Source organism: Oncorhynchus tshawytscha, linkage group LG02 (assembly GCF_018296145.1).
Source record: "Oncorhynchus tshawytscha isolate Ot180627B linkage group LG02, Otsh_v2.0, whole genome shotgun sequence".
Classification (NCBI taxonomy): domain Eukaryota; kingdom Metazoa; phylum Chordata; class Actinopteri; order Salmoniformes; family Salmonidae; genus Oncorhynchus; species Oncorhynchus tshawytscha.
The window spans coordinates 8,715,450-8,731,792 of NC_056430.1; the positions used below are offsets into that span (position 1 = coordinate 8,715,450).

The 16,343-nt window shown below is 44.9% G+C and overlaps 1 protein-coding gene across 1 annotated transcript in view; it reads right to left on the bottom strand.

Annotated features, from left to right (window-relative positions):
- The window catches only part of LOC112236944 (calcium/calmodulin-dependent 3',5'-cyclic nucleotide phosphodiesterase 1B), a 70,364-nt gene that overhangs the window by 12,469 nt on the left and 41,552 nt on the right, over window positions 1-16,343 (bottom strand). Inside the window, exons 2-8 of the mRNA XM_042329954.1 lie at window positions 11,857-11,970; window positions 6,091-6,273; window positions 5,343-5,409; window positions 3,569-3,685; window positions 3,109-3,249; window positions 1,793-1,893; window positions 232-357 (exon numbers count right to left, since the gene is read on the bottom strand). Coding sequence (XP_042185888.1) covers window positions 232-357; window positions 1,793-1,893; window positions 3,109-3,249; window positions 3,569-3,685; window positions 5,343-5,409; window positions 6,091-6,273; window positions 11,857-11,970 — 849 coding nt within the window. The remainder of the gene's footprint in view (window positions 1-231; window positions 358-1,792; window positions 1,894-3,108; window positions 3,250-3,568; window positions 3,686-5,342; window positions 5,410-6,090; window positions 6,274-11,856; window positions 11,971-16,343) is intronic.

Below are 16,343 nucleotides of genomic sequence, written 5' to 3' on the forward strand. Positions count from 1 at the left end.
GACATCACTGTTGTAGTGTATTCAAGGTCTAAAAGATTAAAAGGTTTTTAATTTCCACTTTAAAATGTCAGACTTGATTTGCCATAACAAAACAACCCCAACCCCATTTATCAACCCCCTAAAACATTTCCATTAATTATAATCCACATAATAATTCTAATTTCCTGTTGCTGCAGGATTATTTTCCTGCTGTAGTAAACAGTTAAGATCTAACATCTGTATCGTTCTTACATCCACTCTTCCCTGGAGAGGTTCATGAAGATGTTGGACTGGTCGTCTTGGAGAAGATGGAACGCAGCACTGATGTGGTGGCTCTCCTGGACTGACCGGTCGTTGTAGATCATAGCAAAGTCTGACCTACAGTACACAAAACACACAGATGGAAAACATTCATGAAGTACTGGTTAGATATCCTGGTCCTAGCCTTGTCCAGGTCTTGTCCTGGTCTTGTCCTAGCCTGGTCCTAGCCTGGTCCTGGTCTTGTCCTGTCCTGGCCTGGTCCTAGCCTAGTCCTGGTCTTGTCCTGGACCTAGCCCGGTCCTGGTCTTGTCCTAGCCTGGTCCTAGCCTGGTCTTAGCATGGTGCTGGTCTTGTCCTAGCCTGGTCCTAGCACATTGTGCTTTGTATGTGCTTTGGATAAATAATCTGTCTGCTGTTGTCATGCCTTTAACCCTAAACCTACAGACCTGGGACCAGGTGATAGTTTGTCCTGTGTCTGTCTAACAGAAACATGTTGAGCTTGACAATGACAGTGGGAGGATGTGGCTTAAGCACATACAAGCCAGGCTAATAGTTAGGGACATGCAGCATCACTGGGTGTAGTAACAGTATAGTAATAAAGTGGTGTTCATGATTTTTTTTTTAAACCTTTATTTAACTAGGCAAGTCATTTAAGAACAAATTCTTATTTTCAATGACGGCCTAGGAACAGTGGGTTAGCTGCCTGTTCAGGGGGCAGAACGACAGATTTGTACCTTGTCAGCTCAGGGATTTGAACTTGCAACCTTCCGGGTACTAGTCCAACGCTCTAACCACTAGGCTACCCTGCCTGAGAGATGAGGACTGATAGATGTAAAGGACCGAAAAAGAACTGCAAGTAGTTCATAATGTTCCCCTGATCAAGCCCACTGTCTAAAGTCATTTGCATATGTGTTTATTAAGCAATACATTTTAAAATAATGATATGATGATATGTCAGAGCTAAGCATTGAGATTCCCTCAGGGCCAAATACTGCACAATTTGTATTTGTATTTATTTTATATGAGCATGCATTTTATAGGAGAACTGCATGCTCATAACTTCAAGCTATCTAGCTGATGGCAGCAGGCCCTCGTGTTTCGTTCCCAAAATAAAGAGTTCATCTGTGTGCCAGGATACAGAGTTCTTAGGTCCATCTGTGTCACTATGTGGAAAATCTACTGCTAAAAATACTGCCTTCCCTCCATAAGATATGTTTGCTTAAGAAGGAGTATGCAGGAGCTGTGAGTAGTTGTGAGTAGTTGAGAATCTCTCTCTCTCTCTCTCTCTCTCTCTCTCTCTCTCTCTCTCTCTCTCTCTCTCTCTCTCTCTCTCTCTCTCTCTCTCTCTCTCTCTCTCTCACATTCGTATACACTTCAGTAATCTAATAGAATCAGAGAATAATAGTTGGGCATAGTCGGAGCAAGGATAACAATTGCACGGTTTTGTCTTACTTGGTGTTAATGTGAATGTCAATTTCACTCTCTCCCACTCACTCTGAAATCAAATGCATTTTTTGAACACCTCAGTAATTCTTACTTTACTTCATCTTACCTTGTGTGAATGTGGAAGTTGTTTGTCGTTCCAGTGTGTTCGTAGTCATGGATGGCCGCAGCAAACAGTGACGCCAGGACCTCCAGTTCAGTCAACCAGTGCTGCACGTGAGACCCACACAGATACCCCCTGTTATAAACATCATATATACTCCGTGGCCATTGTATTGGGTAAATCACACCATTCACATGTACATGTTTCTCCTATAGACATGGGAGTCCTCTTGTCCGTGGTTTGCTCTATAAAACAGACAGACAGGCATCGAGGTATTCAGGTACTCTTCGATTGAACCTGAGAATGGACCAAATGACCTAAGCAACTTTGAATGTGGTATGATGGTCAGTGCCAGGTGCGCCACTTCCAGTATCACAGAAACGTCCGGGCCTCCTGGGCTTTTCACGCACGACAGTGTCTAGGGTTTACAGAGAACGGTGAGACAAAACAAACATCCAGTCAGCTGCAGTGAAAACTGCTCGTTGATGAGAGAGGTCGAAGGAGAATAGCAAGAACCGTGCAAGCTAACAGGCGGGCCACAAACAGGGAAATAACGGCGCAGTACAACAGTGGTGAGCAGAACGGCATCTCGGAATATGCAACTCAGTCGACCCTCGTCACGGATGGGCTGTTGCAGCAGACGACCACACCGGAGTGGGAAAACAGGACTTAGTGTAAGCAGCTTGAGTCCATGGCCCCATCCTGCCTGGGGTCAAAGATACAGGCTGGTGGTGTAATGGTGTGGGGAATTGTTTTCCTTTGCACACGTTAGGACCTTTGATCAAATCAAATCACATTTTATTGATCACGTGCACATGGTTAGTAGATGTTAATGCGAGTGTGGCGAAATGCTTGTAAAGGACCATCTCTGGTCGGGGCCATATTATATATCTATACCAATTGAGCAACGTTTCCATGCCTCAAATAATTCAGGCTGTTCTGGAGGCAGGGGGGGTCTGACCCGGTACTAGATGGATGTACCTAATAAAGTGGCCACTGAGTGTACATAGCACACATATACAGTCATTATATAATTATTATACAGTAACCAGAGTTGGAGGCAAGACCAACACCGATACACTTGTTATTAACATCCCCATTTCACATTTACAGTAATTTACATTGGATTACAGTAAAAAAAAAAAAAAAAAACATAAATTGGCTTCCTTCAAGTCCATCCACTACAGCTAGTGCCTTGAATTTTCCCCCACCATGTCACCTGACCTGGCAGGCCAACTATGGGCCTATAGACGGGTCAGGAAATGCCATTTCAAATACAACATTACAGAGATGATCTGAGTGAAAAAGGTGCTGTACTGTACCACTAGTCCTGTACGGAGGAGCAGACAGTGGAGGGTTTGTGTGACGTCGGCTGCGTGGACACTGCTGTGGTACGGGTTGTTATGTTTACTGTAGCCTTTCTCCAGCTTCTCCAAGAAGGACATCAGACAGGAGATGGGGATCTGTAATAGGACGCCATATGACATCGAGAGTTCACATGGAGTCGGTCCATACTGTATCATCAACCTCTCAAAGTCATCTGTGTCGGAATCTGCTCCCGAGTTGTACTACTTGTGCAAGAATCTTAGAATAATTCCATTTAGCTAGGAAAATATGTGTGCTTACTTCAACAGACAAACCATGTGTTTTTTTGGGACAGCGAGAGAAGTTTGAATTGTTAAAGGCTAAATGAAGAATTAAATCTGTACAGAAACTGAAAGAGTTAGTTATGGTAAACTAGTCAAATATGGTAGAGGATGTGCGAAGTGATTAGGTGGAGACCTTGAATCTGCTGTTGAGTCCGTATCGTGTGACCAGCTCCAGGAACAGGGTCTGTAGTGCATGGTCATGGCAGACAGTGTTCAGAACAAACACATCAAAGTTCCACCGGTCGATGTCCTAAAGATGGAGAGGATCGAGACGAACAGAGTCTGATCTCTTTATGTCCACGTTGACTTTTTCAAGAATTAGAGACAGTCTGATATTTTTTTTAAAAGATAGCTACATTTATTTAACCTTTATTTAACTATGCAAGTCAATTAAGATGAAATTGTTGTTTACAATGACGGCCGACCAAGAGGCACAAGGTCTCCTGGGATAACCATTTTACTACATCATCTTGTAGTAAGGTTTTGCTTTCTTGTCCACATGACCTGACCAGGACAAACTAGTCACACGGTCAGGGAAACTCCTGGCTCTGCTCCCTATGTGGTGCCTTATGGGCCTGGGGAAACTCCTGGCTCTGCTCCCTATGTGGTGCCTTATGGGCCGGGGGAAACTCCTGGCTCTGCTCCCTATGTGGTGCCTTATGGGCCTGGGGAAACTCCTGGCTCTGCTCCCTATGTGGTGTCTTATTGGCCGGGGGAAACTCCTGGCTCTGCTCCCTATGTGGTGTCTTATGGGCCTGGGGAAACTCCTGGCTCTGCTCCCTATGTGGTGCCTTATGAGCCTGGGGAAACTCCTGGCTCTGCTCCCTATGTGGTGCCTTATTGGCTTGGGGAAACTCCTGGCTCTGCTCCCTATGTGGTGCCTTATTGGCTTGGGGAAACTCCTGGCTCTGCTCCCTATGTGGTGCCTTATTGGCTTGGGGAAACTCCTGGCTCTGCTCCCTATGTGGTGCCTTATTGGCTTGGGGAAACTCCTGGCTCTGCTCCCTATGTGGTGTCTTATGGGCCTGGGGAAACTCCTGGCTCTGCTCCCTATGTGGTGTCTTATGGGCCTTGGGAAACTCCTGGCTCTGCTCCCTATGTGGTGTCTTATGGGCCGGGGGAAACTCCTGGCTCTGCTCCCTATGTGGTGCCTTATTGGCTTGGGGAAACTCCTGGCTCTGCTCCCTATGTGGTGCCTTATTGGCCGGGGGAAACTCCTGGCTCTGCTCCCTATGTGGTGTCTTATGGGCCGGGGAAACTCATGGCTCTGCTCCCTATGTGGTGTCTTATGGGCCTGGGGAAACTCCTGGCTCTGCTCCCTATGTGGTGTCTTATGGGCCGGGGGCTCTGCTCCCTACTCCTGGCTCTGCTCCCTATGTGGTGTCTTATGGGCCTGGGGAAACTCCTGGCTCTGCTCCCTATGTGGTGTCTTATGGGCCTGGGGAAACTCCTGGCTCTGCTCCCTATGTGGTGTCTTATGGGCCGGGGAAACTCCTGGCTCTGCTCCCTATGTGGTGTCTTATGGGCCGGGGAAACTCCTGGCTCTGCTCCCTATGTGGTGTCTTATGGGCCTGGGGAAACTCCTGGCTCTGCTCCCTATGTGGTGTCTTATGGGCTTGGGGAAACTCCTGGCTCTGCTCCCTATGTGGTGTCTTATTGGCTTAGGGAAACTCCTGGCTCTGCTCCCTATGTGGTGCCTTATTGGCTTGGGGAAACTCCTGGCTCTGCTCCCTATGTGGTGCCTTATTGGCTTGGGGAAACTCCTGGCTCTGTTCCCTATGTGGTGTCTTATGGGCCAGGGGAAACTGACTTGCCTAGTTTAAATAAAGGTTAAATATTATTATAATTTTTTTAATGTGGTGCCCAATGAAAGACTTATAGACTGATAATAGATAAGACGTTGTTACCCGGAGACAGTTAACTACTGCTGCAGGTTGGTCAGGCATGGCAGCAGTGTAGGCCCTTCTGAACATCCTGAAACAACAGCACATGGAATGTTTGGCATTGGTACAATCTCAGAAGTGAATCTGTAATTTCCTTGTTTCAACCGAATGTGAATAATGCATTCCACTGCTAATGAACCTAGATGAACTTATCCTGACCCTGTGACACACTGTCACGCCCTGACCATAGTTTGCTTTGTATGTTTCTATGTTTTGTTTGGTCAGGGTGTGATCTGAGTGGGCATTCTATGTTGGATGTCTAGTTTGTCTGTTTCTGTGTTTGGGCCTGATATGGTTCTCAATCAGAGGCAGGTGTTAGTCATCGTCTCTGATTGGGAACCATATTTAGGTAGCCTGTTTTGTCATTGTGGGTGGTGGGTGATTGTCTATGTTAGTTGCTTGTGTCAGCACATTTTGGTATATAGCTTCACGGTCGTTTTTCGTTTATTGTTTTGTATTCAGTGTTCAAGTGCTTTCTTTAATTCAAATATAATTTTGGTCCGCTTCTTACGACGATCGTGACACACACACACTTTACAAACCTAATGCACAACTTTATTTAGGAGTTTATTATTTTTAAATTTTTTAAAAATGTAATTTTTTTCTCATATGAATGAGGAGGACCATCCTCCTCGACCTCAATGGGTGAGCCTCCTTTGCAGTATATTATAAGTGAACGTCCTCATTGGGGATAATAACGTTTTCCATCTACCTCTCAACGAATATCCCAGCCTGCACTGCGTGGACGATGCTGCGGAACTTTGGTTTGTCGTCAGAGCGGCGGGCAGGGCGGCGGGCCCTCTGAGTGAAGGTTGAAGCCAGCCAATCAGTAACCTCCGTGGGCACGCCATCAGAGTGCAGCTTCTGGAGGTCATCCTCTGCATCCAGACCCGGTCTGAGAGGAGAGAGAACAAATCAGACCCTGTCTGAGAGAGACAGAGAGAGAGAACAAATCAGACCCTGTCTGAGAGGAGACAGAGAGAGAGAACAAATCAGACCCTGTCTGAGAGAAACAGAGAGAGAGAACAAATCAGACCCTGTCTGAGAGAGACAGAGAGAGAGAACAAATCAGACCCTGTCTGAGAGAGACAGAGAGAGAGAACAAATCAGACCCTGTCTGAGAGGGGACAGAGAGAACAAATCAGACCCTGTCTGAGAGGAGACAGGGAGAGAGAACAAATCAGACCCTGTCTGAGAGAGAGAACAAATCAAACCCTGTCTGAGAGGAGACAGGGAGAGAGAACAAATCAGACCCTGTCTGAGAGAGACAGAGAGAGAGAACAAATCAAACCCTGTCTGAGAGAGACAGAGAGAGAGAACAAATCAGACCCTGTCTGAGAGAGACAGAGAGAGAGAACAAATCAGACCCTGTCTGAGAGAGACAGAGAGAGAGAACAAATCAGACCCTGTCTGAGAGAGACAGAGAGAGAGAACAAATCAGACCCTGTCTGAGAGAGACAGACAGAGAGAACAAATCAGACCCTGTCTGAGAGAGACAGAGAGAGAGAACAAATCAGACCCTGTCTGAGAGAGACAGAGAGAGAGAACAAATCAGACCCTGTCTGAGAGAGACAGAGAGAGAGAACAAATCAGACCCTGTCTGAGAGAGACAGAGAGAGAGAACAAATCAGACCCTGTCTGAGAGAGACAGAGAGAGAGAACAAATCAGATCCTGTCTGAGAGGGGACAGAGAGAACAAATCAGACGCTGTCTGAGAGAAGACAGAGATAGAGAACAAATCAGACCCTGTCTGAGAGGGGAGAGAGAGAACAAATCAGATCCTGTCTGAGAGGGGAGAGAGAGAGAACAAATCAGATCCTGTCTGAGAGGGGAGAGAGAGAGAACAAATCAGACCCTGTCTGAGATGGGAGAGAGAGAGAACAAATCAGACCCTGTCTGAGACGGGAGGGAGAGAGAACAAATCAGACCCTGTCTGAGACGGGAGGGACAAATCAGACCCTGTCTGAGACGGGAGGGAGAGAGAACAAATCAGACCCTGTCTGAGACGGGAGAGAGAGAGAGAACAAATCAGACCCTGTCTGAGACCGGAGGGAGAGAGAACAAATCAGACCCTGTCTGAGACGGGAGGGAGAGAGAACAAATCAGACCCTGTCTGAGACGGGAGGGAGAGAGAACAAATCAGACCCTGTCTGAGACGGGAGAGAGAGAGAGACCCTGTCTGAGACCGGAGGGAGAGAGAACAAATCAGACCCTGTCTGAGACGGGAGGGAGAGAGAACAAATCAGACCCTGTCTGAGACGGGAGAGAGAGAGAACAAATCAGACCCTGTCTGAGACGGGAGAGAGAGAGACAAATCAGACCCTGTCTGAGAGAAACAGAAGAGAGAACAAATCAGACCCTGTCTGAGAGAGACAGAGAGAGAGAACAAATCAGACCCTGTCTGAGAGAGACAGAGAGAGAGAACAAATCAGACCCTGTCTGAGAGGGGACAGAGAGAACAAATCAGACCCTGTCTGAGAGGAGACAGGGAGAGAGAACAAATCAGACCCTGTCTGAGAGAGAGAACCCCCTGTCTGAGAGGAGACAGGGAGAGAGAACAAATCAGACCCTGTCTGAGAGAGACAGAGAGAGAGAACAAATCAAACCCTGTCTGAGAGAGACAGAAGAGAGAACAAATCAGACCCTGTCTGAGAGAGACAGAGAGAGAGAACAAATCAGACCCTGTCTGAGAGAGACAGAGAGAGAGAACAAATCAGACCCTGTCTGAGAGAGACAGAGAGAGAGAACAAATCAGACCCTGTCTGAGAGAGACAGACAGAGAGAACAAATCAGACCCTGTCTGAGAGAGACAGAGAGAGAGAACAAATCAGACCCTGTCTGAGAGAGACAGAGAGAGAGAACAAATCAGATCCTGTCTGAGAGAGACAGAGAGAGAGAACAAATCAGACCCTGTCTGAGAGAGACAGAGAGAGAGAACAAATCAGACCCTGTCTGAGAGAGACAGAGAGAGAGAACAAATCAGATCCTGTCTGAGAGGGGACAGAGAGAACAAATCAGACGCTGTCTGAGAGAAGACAGAGATAGAGAACAAATCAGACCCTGTCTGAGAGGGGAGAGAGAGAACAAATCAGATCCTGTCTGAGAGGGGAGAGAGAGAGAACAAATCAGATCCTGTCTGAGAGGGGAGAGAGAGAGAACAAATCAGACCCTGTCTGAGATGGGAGAGAGAGAGAACAAATCAGACCCTGTCTGAGAGGGGAGAGAGAGAACAAATCAGATCCTGTCTGAGAGGGGAGAGAGAGAGAACAAATCAGATCCTGTCTGAGAGGGGAGAGAGAGAGAACAAATCAGACCCTGTCTGAGATGGGAGAGAGAGAGAACAAATCAGACCCTGTCTGAGACGGGAGGGAGAGAGAACAAATCAGACCCTGTCTGAGACGGGAGGGAGAGAGAACAAATCAGACCCTGTCTGAGACGGGAGGGAGAGAGAACAAATCAGACCCTGTCTGAGACGGGAGAGAGAGAGAGAACAAATCAGACCCTGTCTGAGACCGGAGGGAGAGAGAACAAATCAGACCCTGTCTGAGACGGGAGGGAGAGAGAACAAATCAGACCCTGTCTGAGACGGGAGGGAGAGAGAACAAATCAGACCCTGTCTGAGACGGGAGAGAGAGAGAGAACAAATCAGACCCTGTCTGAGACCGGAGGGAGAGAGAACAAATCAGACCCTGTCTGAGACGGGAGGGAGAGAGAACAAATCAGACCCTGTCTGAGACGGGAGAGAGAGAGAACAAATCAGACCCTGTCTGAGACGGGAGAGAGAGAGAACAAATCAGATCCTGTCTGAGACGGGAGGGACAGAGAACAAATCAGATCCTGTCTGAGACGGGAGGGACAGAGAACAAATCAGATCCTGTCTGAGACGGGAGGGACAGAGAACAAATCAGATCCTGTCTGAGACGGGAGGGAGAGGGACACAGTTTTCTTTTGTTCCCCTTATTTCTAAGCGGCACACGATTAATTTCTGTTGGATGAAAAACTAGAAGGGAAACTAGTTTCGGCATTACATCCTTCATCAGTGTGCTCTGGGGTCATAGCACTGGAGACACGTTGGCCTTAGAACATCTAATGTCTTAGGGAAATACTAAATATAGACAAGTCTACACTTATAATGTCTAATAATGCCTAATAATGTGGAGCTTTGTGTTCAGAGTGAAAACAAGGATATGATGATGTAGTTTGTGTGTGTGCACGTGTTTCTACAATTACATCACTACAATTACAACACTACAATTACAACACTACATTTACAACACTACAATTACAACACAAGGTACAATTACAACACTACAATTACAAGGTACAATTACAACACTACAATTACAACACTACAATTACAACATTACAATTACAACACTACAATTACATCAACACAATTACAACACTACATTTACAACACTACAATTACAACACAAGGTACAATTACAAAACTACAATTACATCACTACAATTACAACACTACAATTACAACACTACAATTACAACACTACAATTACAACACTACAATTACAACATAATAATTTCAACAAATAAACCATTACAATCAATGGAAACAACTGCAATCCTCAATTTAACACCAGAGTCGTAAATGGTCCTAGCAGCACCAGGAATCAAGATCCAAGGAATTTGGCAGGTTATCCCAACAATGGGATGCCCTAAATCTGTGGAGACCACAAGGAACTCATGAATTACGCAACCTTGTGAGCGGGTTTGGTAGCTCATTCTTTTATAATCGTGTAAGTCGGAGGTTTGTGTAGTAGAACTTACAGTATCATGAGGTATAATCACACAAAAGTTGCCATGTTGTGTAGCTACCATGATGTTGCCATGTTGTGTAGCTACCATGAAGTTGCCATGTTGTGTAGCTACCCTGATTTTGCCATGTTGTGTTGCTACCATGATGTTGCCATGTTGTGTTGCTACCATGATGTTGCCATGTTGTGTTGCTACCATGATGTTGACATGTTGTGTTGCTTCCGTGCTGTGTTGTCATGTTGTGTTGCTACCCATGTTGTTGTCAAGTTGTGTTGCTACCCATGTTGTTGTCATGTTGTGTTACTACCATGTTGTTGTCATGTTGTGTTTCTACCATGTTGTTGTCGTGTTGTGTTGCTACCATGCTGTTGTCGTGTTGGGTTTCTACCATGTTGTCATGCTGGGTTTCTACCATGTTGTTGTCATGTTGTGTTGCTACCATGCTGTGTTGTCATGTTGTGTTTCTACCCATGTTGTTGTCATGTTGTGTTGCTACCCATGTTGTTGTCATGTTGTGTTTATACCATGTTGTTGTCATGTTGTGTTACTACCCATGTTGTTGTCATGTTGTGTTTATACTCTTGTTGTTGTCATGTTGTGTTTATACCGTGTTGTCATGTTGTGTTGCTACCATGTTGTTGTCATGTTGTGTTGCTACTCATGTTGTCATGTTGTGTTACTACCATGTTGTTGTCATGTTGTGTTTCTACCATGTTGTTGTCATGTTGTGTTTATACTCTTGTTGTTGTCATGTTGTGTTTATACCATGTTGTTGTCATGTTGCTACCCATGTTGTTGTCATGTTGTGTTGCTACCCATGTTGTTGTCATGTTGTGTTTCTACCATGTTGTTGTCATGTTGTGTTGCTACCATGTTGTTGTCATGTTGTGTTTCTACCCATGTTGTTGTCATGTTGTGTTACTACCATGTTGTTGTCATGTTGTGTTACTACCATGTTGTTGTCATGTTGTGTTTCTACCCATGTTGTTGTCATGTTGTGTTACTACCATGTTGTTGTCATGTTGTGTTGCTACCCATGTTGTTGTCATGTTGTGTTTCTACCATGTTGTTGTCATGTTGTGTTACTACCATGTTGTTGTCATGTTGTGTTGCTACCCATGTTGTTGTCATGTTGTGTTACTACCATGTTGTTGTCATGTTGTGTTTCTACCATGTTGTTGTCATGTTGTGTTGCTACCCATGTTGTTGTCATGTTGTGTTTATACCATGCTGTTGTCATGTTGTGTTGCTTCCATGCTGTGTTGTCATGTTGTGATGCTACCATGTTCTGGTCATATTGTGTTGCTACCATGTTATTTCTACCATGCTGTTGTCATGTTGTGTTTCTACCATGTTGTTGTCATGTTGTGTTTCTACCATGTTCTGGTCATATTGTGTTGCTACCATGTTATTTCTACCATTTTGTTGTCATGTTGTGTTGCTACCATGCTGTGCTGGCATGTGTTGATGCCATGCTATGTTGTTGTCTTAGGTCTCTCTTTGTGTAGTGTTGTGGTGTCTCTCTGGTTGTGGTGTGTATTTTGTCCTATATATTCTATTACATGTTTTTATTTTTCATCCCAGCCCCTGCAGGAGGCCTTTAACCTTTTGGAAGGCCGTCATTGATAAATAAGTATTTGTTCTTCACTGACTTGCCTAGTTAAATAAAGGTTAAATAAAAATTAAAAAGTTTGTACTGTACCTGGTCCCATCAATGTAAACTGCCTCCAGTAAGGATGCTGTGTAGTCCAAGTTCTTCTTCAGATCTTCAAAGTTCACATCTTTCTCCTCCAGTTGTTTGACCATACACCTCAGCCTGGAAAGAGAGTCCCACTTTGAACAAACAGCTTCCACAGTCTTCACATGCACTTTATGCTGTAGGCCTTACAAAGGATTTTGGTCTCATGAATAATAAGCTTTTAGAGAATTTAAAATATTGCACACTGCACTTGCTTATTAGTATCAGCTTTGTATCAGCCCTTCGTCAGAGTTTTTAAGCCTTAAAAATGGTTTCATTTAAAGTAGGAGTGAAGGAAGTCGTTTTGGTGATGAATAACCTTGGTTCCTGTCATAACACAACAGTATTATCAGAAACAAGATCTTCAGCAAGACGGCACTGTGGTCAAAACACAGTCAGGTGTGTGATGGCAGCAATTACTAAGCAATTTCCCCCATAGTTGTATGTTGTGCTTCAATGTTATGAGCTGGCAACTCAGCGCAGATGTTCAGTGACTGCTTTGGCAACAAGCTGAAATGTCTGGGAAACTGCACGAGAGGGAAAACGAGATAGAGACAGAGAGAAAGGGAAAGAAGGAGAGAGAGAGACAGAGAGAAAGGGAAAGACAGAAGGAGAGAGAGAGACAGAGAGAAAGGGAAAGAAGGAGAGAGAGACAGAGAGAGAGAGAGAGAGAGAAAGGGAAAGACGGAAGGAGAGAGAGAGACTGAGAGAAAGGGAAAGACAGAAGGAGAGAGAGAGACAGAAAGAGAGAGAGAGAGAGAGAGAGACAGAGAGAGAGTGAGAAAGGGAAAGAGAAGGAGAGAGAGACAGAGAGAAAGGGAAAGACGGAAGGAGAGAGAGAGACAGAGAGAAAGGGAAAGATGGAAGGAGAGAGAGAGAGAGAGAAAGGGAAAGGGAAAAAGAGCGAGATAGTGAAAAAGATAAATCATTTGGAAGCGTTTTAATACAATAGCATGACGTGTGGAGAGGACCAGTGACAAGAGTGCGTAATTAGGCCCACATTTTCCATGACAGTGGTGAACTGCCCAAACTTCCCATCATTGGTGTATACAACCACCGCATCCTCTTAAAATGGCCCCGCAGAATTAGTCCATTCACTTCAAAGGGTTTAATCGCCCGATTGAGTGCTGATAGAACCCTGATAGAATGCTGATGGAACCCTGATGGAACCTGGATAGAATGCTGATGGAACCCTGAAAGAATGCTGATGGAACCCTGATAAAATGCTGATGGAACCCTGATAGAATGCTGATGGAACACTCACAGTATGCTGATAGAACCCTGATAGAATGCTGATGGAACCCTGATAGAATGCTGATGGAGCCCTGATAGAATGCTGATGGAACCCTGATAGAATGCTGATGGAACCCTAATAGAATGCTGATGGATTCCCTGATAGAATGCTGATGGAACCCTGATAGAATGCTAAAAGAACACTATTAGAATGCTGATGGAATGCTCACAGAATGCTGATAGAACCCTGATAGAATGCTGTTAGTGCTTCACAGTGATACAGAATCGTAAATCAAAACCTTTTCTCTGGTACCAGTTCCTTCACACAGATTCCTAACATGTCAAGTGTTGCACAACATTTCTGAATACAGCTGCTATAATTATGTTATACAGCTGCTATTTCAAGAGCATCAAAAAAACACATGTAGGCTACAGTGTACTGGGATCAAACACAACACAGCCCAGGCTAAAACTACAATCTCCCGAGGGCCTAATACTTTCACAGGAAATTAAATAGACAGGGAAAATCAACAACACTAACTCACATACTATTGCTCCGAGCTCATTTTCCAACCTTAAAATAAAATGCCCCAGAGTAAGCTACACTGCAATTCAAGGGTTCAAAAACCGCCCCTGACATTTGAAAATTGATTTAAAAAGATAGTGATTATCCATTTCTCATAAAAATAAAAATAAATGTTTATGGAGGTTCAAGTCCTTGTGGTTAACCATTGAGCTGCCTGCTATATATACTTTGTAGTTATATATGTTCATGAGCAGCTATTAACACCTATGTCTTGCATTATAGTACATTATGTACAGCTCATAAGGCATTATAGACGTACTTAAAATGCATTATGAAGAATTTATTCACACCGGGACCACAATCATTTCATTTCTAAACACAGTTGTACTGTTAGATAACAAATGAAGTGCCAACTCGGTACGAGTGACATGAGTTTTTCATGTGTTTATTATCACACGTTGGCGTGAGGGTCTCTGAACACTGTAGAGTCATAGAAATAGGAGTTGGAACGCTGTTGCACAGGGCGCAACGCTTCCTTGTGAATTTAGAGTCCCGGTAATCTGTTTGATACCTTCTTTGTTATTCAAAGCAGGAAAAGCAAATGGAAGAATGTTTAGTGCACCCTCTTTCAGTTTAATCTGTAGTATTCAGGGACCTAATGTCTAGTTGTTACACTAAAACAAACCACATTTTGTCCAACCGTCATTGTTTAAATACAATAAATTATGAATTATCATTATCAAAATGATTAGATATTCGAGGGAAATATTCCAGGGATTTAAGCACATGCCAGGGTTTCAAAGAGATGGTATACCACTGGGTTAACCCAATGACCCCTCTTGTCATTGGCTAACACCTCACCTGCCTCCAACTGATACTGTAAAGCCTGCCTATGTACCCTGATAGTGTAGTAATGCCTGCATGGTGCTGTTATGGTGCTGTTATGGTATGTTTAGATAAAAAATAGATAAGTAAAAAAATATATATAATTAAAGAGCTGTTATGCTGTTGTTATGATGCTGTTATAGCACTGTTATAGCGCTGTTATGATGCTGTTATGGTGCTGTTATGATGCTGTTACGATGCTGTTACGATGCTGTTATAGCACTGTTATGATGCTGTTATGATGCTGTTATGGTGCTGTTACGGTGCTGTTATGATGCTGTTAAACTGGGATATGCTTAACACCCCGGCGGTCCTACAATCTAAGCTAGATGCCCTCAATCTCACACAAATCATCAAGGAACCCACCAGGTACAACCCTAAATCTGTAAACAAGGGCACCCTCATAGATGTTATCCTGACCAACTGGCCCTCCAAATACACCTCCGCTGTCTTCAATCAGGATCTCAGCGATCACTGCCTCATTGCCTGTATCCGCTATGGGTCCGTAGTCAAACGACCACCCCTCATCACTGTCAAACGCTCCCTAAAACACTTCTGCGAGCAGGCCTTTCTAATCGACCTGGCCCAGGTATCCTGGAAGTATATTGACCTCATCCCGTCAGTTTAGGATGCCTGGTCATTCTTTAAAAGTAACTTCCTCACCATCTTAGATAAGCATGCTCTGTTCAAAAAATGCAGAACTAAGAACAGACATAGCCCCTGGTTCACTCCAGACCTGACTGCCCTCGACCAGCACAAAAACATCCTGTGGCGGACTGCAATAGCATCGAATAGTCCCCGTGATATGCAACTGTTCAGGGAAGTCAGGAACCAATACACGCAGTCAGTCAGGAAAGCAAAGGCCAGCTTTTTCAAGCTGAAATTTGCATCCTGTAGCTCTAACTCCAAAAAGTTCTGGGACACTGTAAAGTCCATGGAGAACAAGAGCACCTCCTCTCAGCTGCCCACTGCACTGAGGCTAGGTAACACGGTCACCACCGATAAATCCATGATAATTGAAAACTTCAACAAGCATTTCTCAACGGCTGGCCATGCCTTTCTCCTGGCTACTCCAACCTTGGCCAACAGTTCCGCACCCCCCCCCCCGCAGCTACTCGCCCAAGCCTCCCCAACTTCTCCTTTACCCAAATCCAGATAGCAGATGTTCTGAAAGAGCTGCAAAACCTGGACCCGTACAAATCAGCTGGGCTTGACAATCTGGACCCTCTATTTCTGAAACTATCCACCGGCATTGTCGCAACCCCTATTACCAGCCTGTTCAACCTCTCTTTCATATCGTCTGAGATCCCCAAGGACTGGAAAGCTGCCGCGGTCATCCCCCTCTTCAAAGGGGGAGACACCCTGGACCCAAACTGTTACAGACCTACAGTATATCCATCATGCCCTGCTTGTCTAAGGTCTTCGAAAGCCAAGTCAACAAACAGATCACTGACCATCTCGAATCCCACCGTACCTTCTCCGCTGTGCAATCTGGTTTCCGAGCCGGTCACGGGTGCACCTCAGCCACGCTCAAGGTACTAAACAACATCATAACCGCCATCCATAAAAGACAGTACTGTGCAGCCGTCTTCATCGACCTGGCCAAGGCTTTAGACTCTGTCAATCACTATATTCTTATCGGCAGACTCAGTAGCTGCGGTTTTTCTAATGACTGCCTTGCCTGGTTCACCAACTACTTTGCAGACAGAGTTCAGTGTGTCAAATCGGAGGACATGTTGTCCGGTCCTCTGACAGTCTCTATGGGGGTGCCACAGGGTTCAAATCTCAGGTCGACTCTTTTCTCTGT